Here is a 17385-nt window from a genome sequence, read left to right as displayed (position 1 = left end):
AACCCTTTGCTGAGGGATCCTCTTTGTGACAGACATTATCCCAAATTTTGCCTTTCTCCCACTAACAATCCCTATTTTTAGTTACAAGAGGACAATTTCTGACAATGATATCATTGAGTGCCAGCAAAGTCTCAAAATAACTCCCCAGGTCGGGGTCTGACCTCCCAAATTTCCCTGCCAGGAGCTGCATTCAATCCCTGCTGCTGCTCCATGCAGGGCAGTGTTCCCAGATGCTGGATTTGGATATTCCAGCATTTTCAGATTCCTTTCTTCGAGCCATCAGTTCCCAGCAGCAACTCCTTGGCCATCATTTATTACAAAGAATTTACTCCTCACCCCCACCATGTGGCTTTTGCTGCTGTAACTCATTTGCTGCCAGCATTCCCATTGTTCCTTTCCATTTCCCTCTCCAGCTTTTCCAGCGTGGCCGTGGGGATGGAAGTGAATTGAGCAGGAATATCTGTTAGATCTACCAGGATTTGTTTTGTTTTGTTTTGTTTTTATTTAATTTACAGCAGCTCTTTTGCTGGCTGTGCCTGTCCCTGGAGCTGTGGCAGCTGGGAGATTTAAAACAAGGATTCAGGCAGATTCTCACTGGAAAACTGGATCCAAATTCCCATTTTTTTATTGGGAGTGGACACAGAGGTCCAGATAACTTCCTCCAAAGACAGCAACGCCTTCTGAGCAGCAGCTCTTGTTTGTTCTTGTCCAGAGTAGGGAATTCATTCCCAGGGTTGCAGGAATGTCAGGCTGGACCACGTTAAACTCATTTCCTTTTCTTTCCCACAGCCACCAGCTCGCCATGGATGAAGAAAACAATATCCAGGAATATCCTATCAACCTCCAGCCCCTGGAATCCAAAGTGAAAATGTGAGTAAGGAAAAGTGTTGGGTCTGCCTTGGAGTGCAGCTGGGGGTGTCCAATTCCTGAGCTGCAGGATCCACCCTGGATCCATCCTGGATTGCTGTGTAACTGGATAAAAGAGCTTCCAATTAGCAAACTGGAAAAGTTCTCTAGGTTTAAGAATGTGGAGCTGGGAAAATTTGGGCTGTTCAGCCTAGAAAAAAGAGAAGGTTTCAAGGTGACCAAATTGTGGCCTTCCAGTGCCTAAAGGGGCTTCAAGAGAGCTGGGGAGGGACAGGAGCCAGGGAATGGCTCCCAGTGCCACAGGGCAGGGATGGGTGGGACATTGGGAATTGGGAATTCCTGGCTGGGATGGATTCCCAGAGCAGCTGGGGCTGCCCCTGCATCCCTGGCAGTGCCCAAGGCCAGCTTGGATGGGGCTTGGAGCACCTGGGACAGTGGGAGCTGTCCCTGTCCTGGGTGGGATTTCCATTCCTTTCCCACCCAAACCATCCTGGGCTGAGTCACAGAATCACACAGATTCCCTCTGCACCAAGTTTTAAATATTACACAGCAGTGTTGCACTCTTTTTGTCATTTCCTCAGTGTAACTCATGAATATTTGGGAATCTGCTGGATTTTTCCCTGTGTGCAGAGAATCCTGAGGAGGGAAGGGCAGCACGGAGCCTTTTCCGTGCCAATTTTCCCATTTAACATCAATTCCCCAGGGATTCCGCGGCAGGAGCAGCCCTGGAAGTGCAGAATTCCTGCTCAGGGGTGCAGCACAGGGATGCTGTGCTCGGGAGGAGCAGGATTTGCTCAGGATTTGCTCGGGAGGAGCGGGATTTGCTCAGGAGGAGCGGGATTTGCTCGGGATTTGTTCAGGAGGAGCAGGATTTGCTCGGGAGGAGCTGGATTTGCTCAGGAGGAGCGGGATTTGCTCAGGAGGAGCAGGATTTGCTCAGGAGGAGCTGGATTTGCTCGGGAGGAGCAGGATTTGCTCGGGAGGAGCTGGATTTTCTTTGGAGGAGCGGGATTTTCTCTGGAGGAGCAGGATTTGCTCAGGAGGAGCGGGATTTGCTGGGAAGGAGCGGGATTTGCTCGGGAGGAGCGGGATTTGCTCAGGAGGAGCAGGATTTGCTCAGGAGGAGCAGGATTTGCTCAGGAGGAGCGGGATTTGCTCAGGAGGAGCGGGATTTGCTCAGGAGGAGCAGGATTTGCTCGGGAGGAGCGGGATTTGCTCGGGAGGAGCAGGATTTGCTCGGGAGGAGCGGGATTTGCTCAGGAGGAGCGGGATTTGCTCGGAAGGAGCAGGATTTGCTCAGGAGGAGCGGGATTTGCTCGGGAGGAGCGGGATTTGCTCGGGAGGAGCGGGATTTGCTCAGGAGGAGCAGGATTTGCTCAGGAGGAGCAGGATTTGCTCGGGAGGAGCGGGATTTGCTCGGGAGGAGCGGGATTTGCTCAGGAGGAGCAGGATTTGCTCGGGAGGAGCGGGATTTGCTCAGGAGGAGCGGGATTTGCTCAGGAGGAGCGGGATTTGCTCAGGAGGAGCAGGATTTGCTCGGGATTTGCTCAGGATTTGCTCAGGAGGAGCAGGATTTGCTCGGGAGGAGCGGGATTTGCTCAGGAGGAGCGGGATTTGCTCGGGAGGAGCGGGATTTGCTGGGGAGGAGCGGGATTTGCTCGGGAGGAGCGGGATTTGCTCGGAGGAGCTGGATTTGCTCAGGAGGAGCGGGATTTGCTCGGGAGGAGCAGGATTTGCTCGGGAGGAGCAGGATTTGCTCAGGAGGAGCGGGATTTGCTCAGGAGGAGCGGGATTTGCTCGGGAGGAGCGGGATTTGCTCAGGAGGAGCGGGATTTGCTCGGGAGGAGCGGGATTTGCTCGGGAGGAGCGGGATTTGCTTGGGAGGAGCGGGATTTGCTCAGGAGGAGCGGGATTTGCTCGGGATTTGCTCAGGAGGAGCGGGATTTGCTCGGGAGGAGCGGGATTTGCTCAGGAGGAGCGGGATTTGCTCGGGATTTGCTCAGGAGGAGCGGGATTTGCTCGGGAGGAGCGGGATTTGCTTGGAAGGAGCAGGATTTGCTCAGGAGGAAGGAGCGGGATTTGCTCGGGAGGAGCGGGATTTGCTCGGGAGGAGCGGGATTTGCTCAGGAGGAGCGGGATTTGCTCAGGAGGAGCGGGATTTGCTCGGGAGAAGCGGGATTTGCTCGGGATTTGCTCAGGAGGAGCGGGATTTGCTCGGGATTTGCTCGGGATTTGCTCGGGATTTGCTCAGGAGGAGCGGGATTTGCTCGGGAGGAGCGGGATTTGCTCGGGAGGAGCAGGATTTGCTCGGGATTTGCTCAGGAGGAGCGGGATTTGCTCGGGAGGAGCGGGATTTGCTCAGAGGAGCAGGATTTGCTCAGGAGGAAGGAGCGGGATTTGCTCAGGAGGAGCAGGATTTGCTCGGGAGGAGCAGGATTTGCTCGGGATTTGCTCAGGAGGAGCGGGATTTGCTCAGGAGGAGCAGGATTTGCTCAGGAGGAGCGGGATTTTCTCAGGAGGAGCGGGATTTGCTCAGGAGGAGCGGGATTTGCTCAGAGGAGCTGGATTTGCTGGGAAGGAGCAGGATTTCCTCGGGAGGAGCGGGATTTGTTCAGGAGGAGCTGGATTTGCTCGGGAGGAGCGGGATTTGCTCAGGAGGAGCGGGATTTTCTCAGGAGGAGCAGGATTTGCTCGGGAGGAGCGGGATTTGCTCGGGAGGAGCGGGATTTGTTCAGGAGGAGCAGGATTTGCTCAGGAGGAGCAGGATTTGCTGGGAAGGAGCGGGATTTGCTCGGGAGGAGCGGGATTTGCTCGGAGGAGCGGGATTTGCTCAGGAGGAGCGGGATTTGCTCGGGAGGAGCGGGATTTGCTCAGGAGGAGCGGGATTTGCTCAGGAGGAGCGGGATTTGCTCGGGAGGAGCGGGATTTGCTCAGGAGGAGCAGGATTTGCTCAGGAGGAGCGGGATTTGCTCAGGAGGAGCGGGATTTGCTCGGGAGGAGCGGGATTTGCTCGGGAGGAGCGGGATTTGCTCGGGAGGAGCGGGATTTGCTCAGAGGAGCTGGATTTGCTCGGGAGGAGCGGGATTTGCTCAGGAGGAGCGGGATTTGCTCAGGAGGAGCGGGATTTGCTCAGGAGGAGCGGGATTTGCGGGATTTGCTCAGGAGGAGCGGGATTTGCTCGGGAGAACCGGGATTTGCTCAGGAGGAGCGGGATTTGCTCAGGAGGAGCGGGATTTGCTCAGGAGGAGCGGGATTTGCTCAGGAGGAGCGGGATTTGCTCGGGAGGAGCAGGATTTGCTCAGGAGGAGCGGGATTTGCTCGGGATTTGCTCAGCCAAGCACACGCTGACACCTAGCGCAAGGCAAGGGAGGGATGCTCAGCCCGGGGCTCCGGGAATGAGCTCTGAACTTCCAAACGCCACAGAATCATGGAATTCTGGAATGGTCCGGGTTGGAAGGGACCTTCAAAGAATTTTTAGTCCAGCTCTCAGCAGGGATGGCATCAATAAGGGCACATTACCCCTGATTTGAGGTATTTTTAGGGGTGGGGAATCTCCCCCTTGCCACCCTCATGGGAAACAAATCCTTCCTCGTATCCTAAATCAATCCTCTCTTTGAATTCTAGAATAATTTTCATTTTTGCTGTACATTACATGATACAGAGTTTCCCCTGCGGTTGGTTATTCTGGAAGTCTTGATTTTGAATAATTCAACTTCCCCACATATTTATCAGAGTCCAGGATTCCTTCTGGAGCCTCTCCCAGCATGGATCCTCCAGCCCTGGCACAGGAATTGCCTCCATCCAGAAAACTGCCTCACTTACAGCCCATTCAAATATTAATGCATATTAAAATATTAAAAGGACATGAAGTTTCAAATTAAAACCCAGTGTCTTTTATGCTTTTAGTCATGCAGATAAAAGCCAGATAAAATAATCCATTTTCAGGGAACCGTCTAAGAGGGCAATTATGGCTTAAGTTCAGTTCTATTCTCTTAAAATAGAAATACATGTAGATATAAATATGTAACTATAAATATGTAACTATAAATATGTAAATACTGCTCATCCCAGTGAATAAACCCTCAATTGTTTAAAAATCCTACAAGGAGCTAATCCTGCAGAGAAGTTGTGGATGCTGGAATTGTTCCAGGCCAGGTTGGATGGGGTTTGGAGCACCTTGGGATAGTGGAAATTGTCCCTGCCCATGGCAGAGGATGGAATGAGATGACATTTTCCAACTTAAACCATTCTGGAATTCCATAATTCCATGATACTGCTCTGGGTCTCAAATTCCAGTCATATCTGAATTATAATCTGAAACGTGGTATAAAAATAAGATGTAGAAGGTTGCTAATTCTTTAAATGGACAAATGGATATTTTAATTTTGATAGTGGAATGTAGGAGGAATTCAAAGTTCTGGATGGCCTCAGCTGAAATCACTTCCATGGGTTTTGGGATTGGGTTGGACTCTGTGTAAGGTGGTAGGAGTTTGGAACCAGATGATGTTTCATGTCCTTTCCAACCCAAACCACTGCAGAATTCCCTGCTTCTCCTTCAAAAATATCCTAAATTCTCCCAGTCATCCTTAGACAAACCCTACAGAGATATTTCCACGTGATCCTTACGCAGACAGGAAAACAAAACACGGGATCCCCCAACCCCAATGATTTGAAACCCTTTGTTCCCTCAGCATCCAGCGAGCGTGGCGTGAGCACCTGCAGCGCCAAACCACTGCAGAATTCCCCGCTTCTCCTTCAAAAATATCCTAAATACTCCCAGTCATCCTTGGACAAACCCTACAGAGATATTTCCACGTTTTCCTTACACAGACAGGAAAACAAAACACGGGATCCCCCAACCGCAATGATCTGAAACCCTTTGTTCCCTCAGCATCCAGCGAGCGTGGCGAGAGCACCTGCAGAGCCAAACCACTGCAGAATTCCCCTCTTCTCCTTCAAAAACATCCTAAATTCTCCCAGTCATCCTTAGACAAACCCTACAGAGATATTTCCACGTGATCCTTACGCAGAGAGGAAAACAAAACAGGGGATCCCCCAACCGCAATGATTTGAAACCCTTTGTTCCCTCAGCATCCAGCGAGCGTGGCGTGAGCACCTGCAGTGCCAAACCACTGCAGAATTCCCTGCTTCTCCTTCAAAAACATCCTAAATTCTCCCAGTCATCCTTAGACAAACCCTACAGAGATATTTCCACGTGATCCTTACCCAGACAGGAAAACAAAACACGGGATCCCCCAACCCCAATGATTTGAAACCCTTTGTTCCCTCAGCATCCAGCGAGCGTGGCGTGAGCACCTGCAGCGCCAAACCACTGCAGAATTCCCCGCTTCTCCTTCAAAAATATCCTAAATACTCCCAGTCATCCTTAGACAAACCCTACAGAGATATTTCCACGTGATCCTTACGCAGACAGGAAAACAAAACACGGGATCCCCCAACCGCAATGATTTGAAACCCTTTGTTCCCTCAGCATCCAGCGAGCGTGGCGTGAGCACCTGCAGCGCCAGGAGCTGTCCCCATCCCCGGAGCTACGGGACAAGGGCAGCCCGTCCTCGATGTCCCCAACGTCCCCAACGTCCCCAATGTCCCCGAGGTCGCCGGCCTCGGGCAAGATGAGCAGGTCTGTCAGCATGAACACCTTCTCCGACAGCAGCACCCCCGTGAGTCCGGCTGGAATTGCTCCTTTTCCTTTGCTGCCTTCCTTTCTGGGGTTTGGGAGGAGTGAACGCTCCGTTGTGTGTTCATGGGTTCAAAAGGGGTTTTTAGGGGTCTCAAATGAGCTCCAGGCAGAGATTCCTCTTGTAGGCTCATCAGGATGTGTGACTGTGGGTACCAGACCTGAATTCAGCAGATTTTGGAGGTGTTCTTGCTGGTTAAAAGGGGCTTCCCAGTCGTCCTGTGTCCTGTTTGTTTAGGATATTGTGTTCCCAAAAAACCTCAAATTGTGGTGCTTTTCATGCAAAGAAATGTGGTTTGATATTTGGTTTTGTTTTGTTGGTTGACTTTTGAGACTAAAATATACTAAAAGAGGCTAAAAGGGACTTTGAAAATTTGATTTAGGAGATCAAAATTAAATTTGATTTTGGAATAAATATTCCACCTTAACCAGTGGCTGAAGGCTTCATTTCTCTTTTTAAGGTGACCCTAAATAAACCCCAAATACAGATCCCATTTCTGGAAGACAAACATCTGTGTGACTATCCCTGAATTGGGTTTTTTTGGGCCAATACCAAAATAAATACGGAGTATGGGAGTGTTGCCTTCAGCTTTGTGACAGAAGACAAGATCTGAGGGAACTGCAGGCTGGAGCTGATGGATAATTCAGGAATTGTTGCAGGGCAGGGATTGCCCTGGTGTTGGTGCTGAAGTGTCTCCCTGCTCCTGAGGAGGTTGGATCCTCACTGCCTGTGGCTGTTGCCACTCCCAGGACAGCATTTGGTGGCTTCTGAATCCCTACAAAAATCTGGGAATCATTGTTAGTGGTGTTCTTCAAGCTGAATAAATTTAATTCTGCCTTGAGTTGCAAAGCTGGAGTGATTTTAATCTCGTTAAGACCAAGGCACTGATCAAGCAGAGCTTTTCCAGGAAAAAAATTTCAAGAATTTTGGGGATAATTTGACCCTTTCCAGGGTTGATCCAAGTGTTGATCCAGGCCCAAAGCGAAGCTGTTTCCAGCAGGTTTATTTTGGTTTATTTCTGTCTGGGTGCTTGACAGAATTTAATAAAATATTCCTGAGGGTACTGCTTTATTTTCAGTTGGGAGCTGGAGAGCAGTGAGCTGGAATATTGGGTTAGACACTGACTTTTCATGGATTGAAGGGGTTTGGTTCCTTCAATTAGAGGAATAAATGAGGATATCAATGTTTCTCTGCCACTGCTTCCACCAGAGGTCCCTCGTACCCCACACAGGGACGCTCTCGGCTGCTCCAGGGTTTCCCCAGCGCTGATCTCGTTTGGACAATGACACTTTGGGATGTTTGGGAGCTCAGGAAAGGCAGCTGGAATTCTGTGTTTGTGGGGAGAAGGTGATGGCTCCATCTCCGAGGGTTTGTGGGGCACCACACGGGGTTCCCATGGAGAGAACTGATGGAACGGGTGCGGTGTCAGAGCTTGAGGGGTGAGATGGGAAAAGGAGAATTCTTGTTTGGCTGCTGCTTTGTAGCAAAGAAAGGTTTGTGTGTGTTGTACAAACAGCTTTTTAACTGTTGGAAAAGATCTGTTATTGATCACTGTCCATATTGTGGTATGAGGGCACACAGGCTGGAGCTGTGTTGTCTTCACTTGCTTTTGTTTTCCTTTTGCATGTTAATTTTTGCTAAAAAGAAATTTGAAGACAGATGTATGACAGATTTGCAATAATGTTCTTCCCTGTAAATATTCTATTTTTTGCTACTATGTAGAAAAGTGCCAAAACTTTCCTTCCTCGATGGATTTCTGCTTTTTCCTCCAAAATCACGGAATGGTTTGGGTTGAAAGGGACCTTCAAGCTCATCCCATCCCACCCCTGCCATGGCAGGGACACCTCCCACTGTCCCAGGCTGCTCCAGCCCCAGTGTCCAGCCTGGCCTTGGGCACTGCCAGGGATCCAGGGGCAGCCCCAGCTGCTCTGGGCACCTGTGCCAGGGCTGCCCACCCTCCCAGGGTCAGGGATTCCTTCCCAATATCCCATCTAAATTTCCTCTCCTTCAGCTTGAAGCCATCCCTTGTTCTGTCACTCCAGGTCCAAGTGAAGTCTCTCTACATTTCCTTGTATCCCCATTCCAGTTCTGGGAGCAGCTCTGAGCTCTGCACAAGCTTCCTCTTCCCCAGGCTGACAAACTCCAACTTTCCCAGCCCATCTCCACAGGGGAAGATCTCCAGTCCCTTATCAACATCATGGCCAGTTCTGGGCTTGCTCCAGCAGCTCCACGTCCTTCTTACTGTGGGGACAGCAGATCCGGGTGCAGCATTGCAGGAACCATTCCATGTCCAGGGGATGTGCCAGCCCCACTCCCAGGAACCATTCTATGTCTAAGGGGATGTGTCAGCCCGGTTCCATGGCCAGGGGATGTGCCAGCCCCACTCTCAGGAACCATTCCATGTCCAGGGGATGTGCCAGCCCCACTCTCAGGAACCATTCCGTGTCCAGGGGATGTGCCAGCCCCACTCTCAGGAACCATTCCATGTCCAGGGGATGTGTCAGCCCCGCTCTCAGGAACCATTCCATGCCCAGGGGATGTGCCAGCCCCGCTCTCAGGAACCATTCCATGCCCAGGGGATGTGCCAGCCCCGCTCTCAGGAACCATTCCATGTCCAGGGGATGTGTCAGCCCCACTCTCAGGAACCATTCCATGCCCAGGGGATGTGTCAGCCTGGTTCTATGTCCAGGGGATGTGCCAGCCCGGTTGCCAGGAACCATTCCTTGTCCAGGGGATGTGCCAGCCCCGCTCTCAGGAACCATTCCATGCCCAGGGGATGTGTCAGCCTGGTTCTATGTCCAGGGGATGTGTCAGCCCCGCTCTCAGGAACCATTCCATGTCCAGGGGATGTGCCAGCCCCACTCTCAGGAACCATTCCATGTCCAGGGGATGTGTCAGCCCGGTTCCATGCCCAGAGCGATGTGCCAGCCCCACTCTCAGGAACCATTCCATGTCCAGGGGATGTGCCAGCCCCACTCTCAGGAACCATTCCGTGTCCAGGGGATGTGCCAGCCCCGCTCTCAGGAACCATTCCATGTCCAGGGGATGTGTCAGCCTGGTTCTATGTCCAGGGGATGTGCCAGCCCTGCTCTCAGGAACCATTCCTTGTCCAGGGGGATGTGCCAGCCCAGTTCCCAGGAACCATTCCATGTCCAGGGGATGTGCCAGCCCCACTCTCAGGAACCATTCCATGTCCAGGGGATGTGTCAGCCCCACTCTCAGGAACCATTCCATGTCCAGGGGATGTGTCAGCCCGGTTCCATGTCCAGGGGGATGTGCCAGCCCCACTCCCAGGAACCATTCCATGTCCAGGGGATGTGCCAGCCCCGCTCTCAGGAACCATTCCATGTCCAGGGGATGTGTCAGCCCGGTTCCATGTCCAGGGGATGTGCCAGCCCGGTTCCATGCCCAGGGGATGTGCCAGCCCGGTTCCATGGCCAGGGGATGTGTCAGCCCGGTTCTATGTCCAGGGGATGTGTCAGCCCAGTTCCATGCCCAGGGGGATGTGCCAGCCCCACTCTCAGGAACCATTCCGTGCCCAGGGGATGTGCCAGCTCCACTCTCAGGAACCATTCCATGTCCAGGGATGTGTCAGCCCGGTTCCATGCCCAGAGCGATGTGCCAGCCCCACTCTCAGGAACCATTCCATGCCCAGGGGATGTGCCAGCCCCACTCTCAGGAACCATTCCATGCCCAGGGGATGTGCCAGCCCCACTCTCAGGAACCATTCCATGTCCAGGGGATGTGTCAGCCCGGTTCCATGGCCAGGGGGATGTGCCAGCCCCACTCTCAGGAACCATTCCATGTCCAGGGGATGTGTCAGCCCGGTTCCAAGTCCAGGGGGATGTGTCAGCCCCGCTCTCAGGAACCATTCCATGTCCAGGGGATGTGTCAGCCCGGTTCCATGTCCAGGGGATGTGCCAGCCCCACTCTCAGGAACCATTCCATGTCCAGGGGATGTGCCAGCCCCACTCTCAGGAACCATTCCATGGCCAGGGGATGTGCCAGCCTGGTTCTATGTCCAGGGGGATGTGCCAGCCCCACTCCCAGGAACCATTCCATGCCCAGGGGATGTGCCAGCCCGGTTCTATGTCCAGGGGATGTGCCAGCCCGGTTCTATGTCCAGGGGATGTGTCAGCCTGGTTCTGTGTCCAGGGGATGTGTCAGCCCCGCTCTCAGGAACCATTCCATGCCCAGAGCGATGTGCCAGCCCGGTTCCATGGCCAGGGGATGTGTCAGCCCGGTTGCCAGGAACCATTCCATGCCCAGGGGATGTGTCAGCCTGGTTCTATGTCCAGGGGATGTGCCAGCCCCACTCTCAGGAACCATTCCATGTCCAGGGGATGTGCCAGCCCAGTTCCCAGGAACCTTTCCATGCCCAGAGCGATGTGCCAGCCCGGTTCCCGCCCCGCTCGGGCTCTCAGCACCGCGGACAGCGGCCGGGCTCTCCCGCTCCTCGCCCGGGACTCGGGGCTCGCTGCCCTTCAGTGCGGATCTTACCCCAGCCCCGTCATTCCTGACCTCCCGTCCTGGCAAAGCGCCTCTGTTCCTCTCCTAAAATCACGAGAATGGCAGGAACAGATTCTGTAAAATTCCCATTTTTTCGCTTGAGCCCAGCACTCCAATAGGCAACTTCCTACCAAGAAATGGGGTTTTTTAGAGGTATAACCACACAAAACCTACTTTTCCAAACAAGAATGAGTATTTCCCCACCCTTTCTCCCTGGACTGATGCCACAGAAATATCCCATGAGGAAAAGAGCCAGGATAGAACTCCTCTGGCCCAATCCCCAGTTTGTTTGTCCTTCCTGCCCCATGGGTACCTTCAAAGCTGGGACTTTCCTCAGTGATTTATTAAAGTTTGGTTTTAAAACAGAACAAAATCTCTCTGCAGCCTTTGTGTGTGCCTAGGTCTCCCAGCAGAATCCCATTTTCCCACTGGTGTCTGTGACATTCCCAGGTGGGTTTTGCACCTGCAGGAGCGATGGGAAGTTGAGGGAGAGGGAAAATCAATGTATGGGAGGCAGCGAAATCCTAACAAGCAGTGGGGTGTTAATATGGGAACAGTCCTTCTTTCCTGTGAGCCTGAATTCCCAAACCCGTGAGCAGCAGAAAAACCATCTGATAAATATTTACAATGTGATTTCTATATAATGTAAAAATGCAAATCCTCGCTCTTGAGCAGCGTGGATGGAAACATAATTAAAGATGAGGAGACAAATCCAACTGAGATGAAAAGGCCTTAATTAGAAATCAAATATTTGATGGGCTGGGGAGAAACATTAACGCTGATGGGGCTGTCAGATAACACTTGGAATGAAGAGAACATGGAAAAAATGTTGTTTTCAATCCCTCCCATTGGCTTTGGATAATCTCAGTTCTAAATGTGAGCAGGGAATTCAAAGTGCTGCGGCCTAACATGGAATTTGTCTTTGAAGTGGGTTTTTATGGAGAAGTAGTTGTTGAGTTTGTGTTTATTTCTGTACATAATCATCCCCAGTGATTATCCAAGTTTAAATCCCTTACAAATCTTATCCCGTGGGATTTGAGCTGCTGGGATACAAAAGGATCCTCTTGATCCTTTCTGTGGTGGGAGCAGAACACCAACAATTTCTTCTTTTTTATCTTGTGCGCATTGAGGGCTGGGTATTGATGTGATCATTGATGTCAATTTGAGCCTTGTGGTTCAGCAGCAGCAAAATCAATCCAGGAATGCTCTTGGCTGATGATAAAACCTCTGATAAGACATTTCTGGGGGAATATTCAGCTGCCTGAGACACTTGAGAGCAGTTTTTTGAGTTCTGGTGTGGGTTTAGCTCTGTGAAGGTTCACAGCGAGATGGCTCTGGTGGGTGTTGATGAGAGGTCTCAAAAAAAGTTTTATTTATGTCCCACTTCATGAAATTTGGCTGAATCCTTTATAAATCCTTTCGAAACTAATTCTACCTGCAATATCTCATTTATTCCCACAGCAGGGAAATTCCACTGCCTGCCTTTTACAAAGCCGGGCCCCAAAATAAAAATAATATTAAAGAAGATTTTAATGCTTAATTAAGCAGGGGATGCAGAGCAGATTTGCACCATCACAGAAAGTTCTTGGGGGGTTCTCTCCAGCCCTGTGACAGCACAATGAAAATCCAGAATCTCCTTTGTCTGAGGAACTTCCAGAGGGCAGGGACGGATTTTCAGAATTCTATTTTCATGGGACCACAAAAGAGGGGAAAATGTAAGAAATGTAAGAAATGGACAATAAAGTCATGATTAGACCAGGAGGAATTAGATGTATAAAATATATTTAATAGAAGCTTACTGGGATGGAGAGAAAATCCAATGGAAATTGCCCCATCCTGAGCCATTAAATTATTTTAGTGGCTCTATCAGCACTGAAATGTGGCAGCAGCATTTTAATGGGGTCTATTACAGAACAGTGGATCTTTCCAAATATATCCAGATTATCTCCTTCCAAAGGGCAGAGTATTGATTTCTGCTCGTAAAATGAATTTTCAAAGTAAATACACCAGAAAAGTACATTTTTTTGTGGGAATAAATATGATTTGAGCTATTTTACTGCTTGGAATTTAGGCAAATAATAATCATTATCCTGGCTTTTAGGAGATTCTGACTCTGTTTCAATAACTCCATTTTTTGAGGCAATTTTCCACGTGTGAAATTACTTCTTAGGGTCATCTAAAGGTCATTAGGAAGACATAAATGGCATTTTAGGGAGGCATTTAAGGAAAAAAGCTGTATTTTCTTTGAAGATTTTCTCAAGGGAGTGAAAATTTCACGCTGGGGGTGAAAAAAATCCATTTTAATTTTAACAAAGAACCCAAAGTGAGCAGCAGGGAGGTGTCCTGGTGGTGGTGGTTCATGTCCCACCTGCTCTGCCCATCCTGGAGCTGAGCCCAACCATGGGTGATGCTTTTGGGAGGAAGGTTGGGCAGCTTTGCTTTGCTCCTCAACAAGCACCTCCCCAAATCCAGTTTTATTCGACATCCCCACACTGGAGTTATTCAGGATTTCAACAGAACCGGCTTAAGTCCGGTGTTAATGGAGATTCCCAAGCTGGAGTTGTTCAGGTCTCCAGATTTTCTCCCAAGCCCATCTCTCATGCCAATAATTTTTGGCAAAGCCGCCCTTCAGCAAAGTCTTTAACAGATCTAAGTCCAGCAGCGGACTTGAGGTTTATTGGATTATTCATTGCTTCCATGATTTGTTTGATTGCATCACCTGGTTCTCCCTGTTGTAACTTCTGCTGCTCTCTCTCCCTTTCCTTTAAAGTATCATAAAGTTCCTTTATGAACCCCAGAATTCCCCAAAGTTCCTCTGTCCTACCCATGTAACAGTGAATTTTGGAGGGTTTCCCATTTCCCAGGCTCTTCTCTCCATTTAGGTTTTGTTCAGCAGTGCCAGGATCACCTCAGACCCCATTTGTGTCCTCATCCCTTGGACTGTGCTTTAAACTCCCCTTCCCTGGTGACTCCTGAAATTTTGCCCTTATTTTGCCCTTCTTTGCTGACACTGAATTAAATATTTTCCCTCCCAATGCTGGGAGCTGAGCAGTTCCCACCTGGGAACACCAGGGCCAGAGGTGAACTGTGGAATATTCCCGTGGTTTATTTTATTGGACATTTCCCTGCTGTTCTGATAACACATTCCCCACACCCTGTGTACGCCAGTCCTTCATTATTTGAAAATTTAGCAGCTCTTGTTTTTCCAACTAAGCCCTTGTTTCCAGCAGCTAATTAAGGCACTGTTTAATTGCATTAATTCCTCTCACTCTGAGCCTGAACGTGGAGCTCCAATCGCGTCAGCAGCCAGGCTTTGGCTTTTCCAAGGTGTTTAAAATTCCATCACTGTTCCAATAAACCTCAGCCAGTGGATTATTTCTCATGGACAGACAGTCCATCCTTCTCCTGGGGGTTTTATGGACAGAGTGTGTAAAATGATAACACAATGAATGGGCCACTTGCCATCCTCTATCAGCTGCTTAAATCAGCTGCTCCAGACAGGAATTCAATACAGGAGAAGCTGTTCCAAATGGATTTTTCAGGTACAAGGCACAACAAGGAATTTCAGGAGTATTCTTGATCCATTGGCACCGAGATAGCTTTAAAGACATTTATGGGCCTTCAATAAAGATGCTTTCAAACCATCTTCAGAATAATAAAATCGCTTTGGTGCTCTGAGGAGCTCAGAAGAAAATCAAATTATTGTTAGATTTGATTATGTCAGTGTCCAGAAATCCCAGATATTGGATAAAATCCGCTGGGAAGCAAAAGGAAAATCTCATTCAGGGAGGGAAAGGAAGAGATGGTTTTGCATGCAGGAATTTAATATTCCCCTGTAATTTTATTTTTATGTAAATTATGTAAATTAGATGAAGATGTCATAATATTTCCCATGCTGAATTCATGCTATTTATGAACACTGCAGTGCCTGTTTCCCCCTCTCCTGTAAAAACCTGCTGTGCTTCCCAGAATGCCAGGGATTTATCTCATCTCCCGTGTTTAATTTTCCAAAATTGGGATGCAAACTTAAATATGAAATCTTGAAGCCAAATTTCAGGATCAGATTTCCTACCTCAAAGGAAATGGAAAGGGAATATGGAGGTGCCGTGGAGAATTCAGTATTTTCAGTCCAGAGCTGTGGTTTTTTGGGATATAGAGAAATGAAAATAGGCTGCCCAGGCAAGGGGTGGATTCATGGATTCACCATCCCTGGAAAGGCTCCAAAAATGTGTGGAGGTGGCACTTGAGGGCATCGTTTAGTGGTGAATGAGTGATCTTGTGAGTCTTTTCCAACTTTACGACTCTGTGATTCCATGAAATTCTGGCCGTGGTGTCCCTTCCAAAACTGGGAATCCTGCTGTGCCTTCCTGCCCTCTTGGGGCCCATTTTGATGTTTCTCTTCCTGACAACCAAATATTTCCTGGATTTTCTTCCATGAATTTCTTCTAAATTCACTTCTTGGGGGGAGTTCCATGGGTGGCTGTAGGACAGGGCTGGATCTTTGTCTGTCCCTTCCCATTTCTGGGGAAAAAAAGCCCCAAACCATTGACTGAGCCCTGAATCTCCTCTAGGACGACACTGAGGCTTGGAAGAGTTTGGAATTTGCATGACCAAATCCCAGTCTGGCTTTTCCATGTCCCAGTTCCCATTCCATGCCCTTTGTTAAGGGCACCTGCAGGAACTCCTTCATTCCCTTTGAATGAACAGATCCTTTGCTGCTCCTTGTCCCAAAAGAAAGGGAATTGGACAACTTTGTGCCTGGATTGTGACCTTTCCCTGAGGATTCTTGCTTCCTTTTGGAGAAATCTTTGGGAGGGCACTGATTCAGGCAAACCCGAGCCTGACTCATCACATCATCAGAAATCCCCAAACCCTGGATGCTGTAAAAATATCCCAGAGTTCCTTAACTCATTTTCCAAGAGGAGTTTAATGATCCAGAAAATTAAGAATATTCACATTTTTTTTTCCCAGCGAGGAGATATTTTAATTCCAAATGTTCCCACTTAATTTCCCTCAGAGCATAAACTCAGACCTTCCGTGGCAATGTCCTTTCAGCTGTCCTTGTTTGGGGGATTTATCTTCTCCATGCTTTCATTTTAAACGCTGCTCTTTGACACAAGAAAAGAATTATTTCATTTATTAAAAGCTGTGCCCACCATGAGATAATCATGGCAAAGAAACCAGAGGCTGTCACTGGCTCCTCTCTCCATGGAAAAGGAATTGCAGAGCTCCTGGCTGTCAATGGATGCATTTTCCAGCAGCACTGAAGGGCTTTATTTGCCTTTTTACAGCACCACTGTCCTTTGTTCGCAGCCTTTGCCACACAGTGGAACTTTGTCTGCTGGAAGGGTTGATGCCAGGGGTAGAAAAGGTCCTAAAAACTCCTGGAATTTCTTTAGGGATACATCAGCCTCAGTAAATGTTTTATTGCAGCAATAGGAGCATAAAGAGAGGGAAGGTTGGAGGAGGGTCTTGCTTAGAGTGTGACAGAACAAATCAGGCTGGGCCAGGTGTAATTCAGGTAAATCTGGGTTTACTCCCAAACTGGGGCATTTCCAAGGATGCATAAGTATAAACTTTAATTAAATAGATTTTTTTTTAAATGTTGAATTAGAAGTCATTTTTAGCATATCCTGATGTTGGGGTTTTGCCACTTAATTAGGGCTGAGCAGGAACTTGAGTATGAGGTTGGTTGATGGTGTTTTCCCTTTAACAGTTAATTTTAGTGTCCTCTCCATGGAGCAGCCAAACCAGAGGGAATGAGCTGTGTTTGTAATTCCAGCACTGGAATTTGTTTAATAATATATTTATATTATATTATATTATATATATTATATATTATATTATATTTATATTATATTATATAATAATATATTTATATTATAATAATAATTTGTTTAATAATTCCAATTTGGCTGCAGGGCTGGACATCCTGGATTGATCCATGGCAGAAACTTGGGTGTCTAAAAGTGAACTCCCAGTGCTTGGAGATTTTGCTCCTCCTGTGTTTTCCTGGAATTCCAGGATGATTTGGGTGGGAAGGGACCTTAAATGCCATCCCACCCCATGCCCTGGGCAGGGACACCTCCCATTGTCCCAGGGTGCTCCCAGCCCTGCCCAGCCTGGCCTTGGGCACTGCCAGGGATGGGGAAGTTGTCCCAAAATGTTATTGATTTCCTTGGTTAAACCAGTGCTGGAGATCAACTGAATTCCTGTGGAATTCCATTTAAAACACAGAAACTACCTGAGGCTTTGGGAATTCGCCTTGATGTAAATGGGAAATGTAGCTGTATCCTAATATAAATCTTTC

The 17385-nt window shown here is 49.0% G+C and overlaps 1 protein-coding gene across 1 annotated transcript in view; it reads left to right on the top strand.

The window, feature by feature from the left end:
• The window catches only part of SCHIP1 (schwannomin interacting protein 1), a 95648-nt gene that overhangs the window by 18457 nt on the left and 59806 nt on the right, over positions 1–17385 (top strand). Inside the window, exons 3-4 of the mRNA XM_064720771.1 lie at positions 790–870; positions 6359–6548. Of these exons, the coding sequence (XP_064576841.1) occupies positions 790–870; positions 6359–6548 (271 nt within the window). The remainder of the gene's footprint in view (positions 1–789; positions 871–6358; positions 6549–17385) is intronic.

The sequence above is a fragment of the Zonotrichia leucophrys genome, chromosome 9 (assembly GCF_028769735.1).
Source record: "Zonotrichia leucophrys gambelii isolate GWCS_2022_RI chromosome 9, RI_Zleu_2.0, whole genome shotgun sequence".
In the NCBI taxonomy this organism is placed as follows: domain Eukaryota; kingdom Metazoa; phylum Chordata; class Aves; order Passeriformes; family Passerellidae; genus Zonotrichia; species Zonotrichia leucophrys.
Note: the sequence above shows the minus strand (reverse complement) of the source record. Positions and strands in the feature narration are given on the sequence as shown.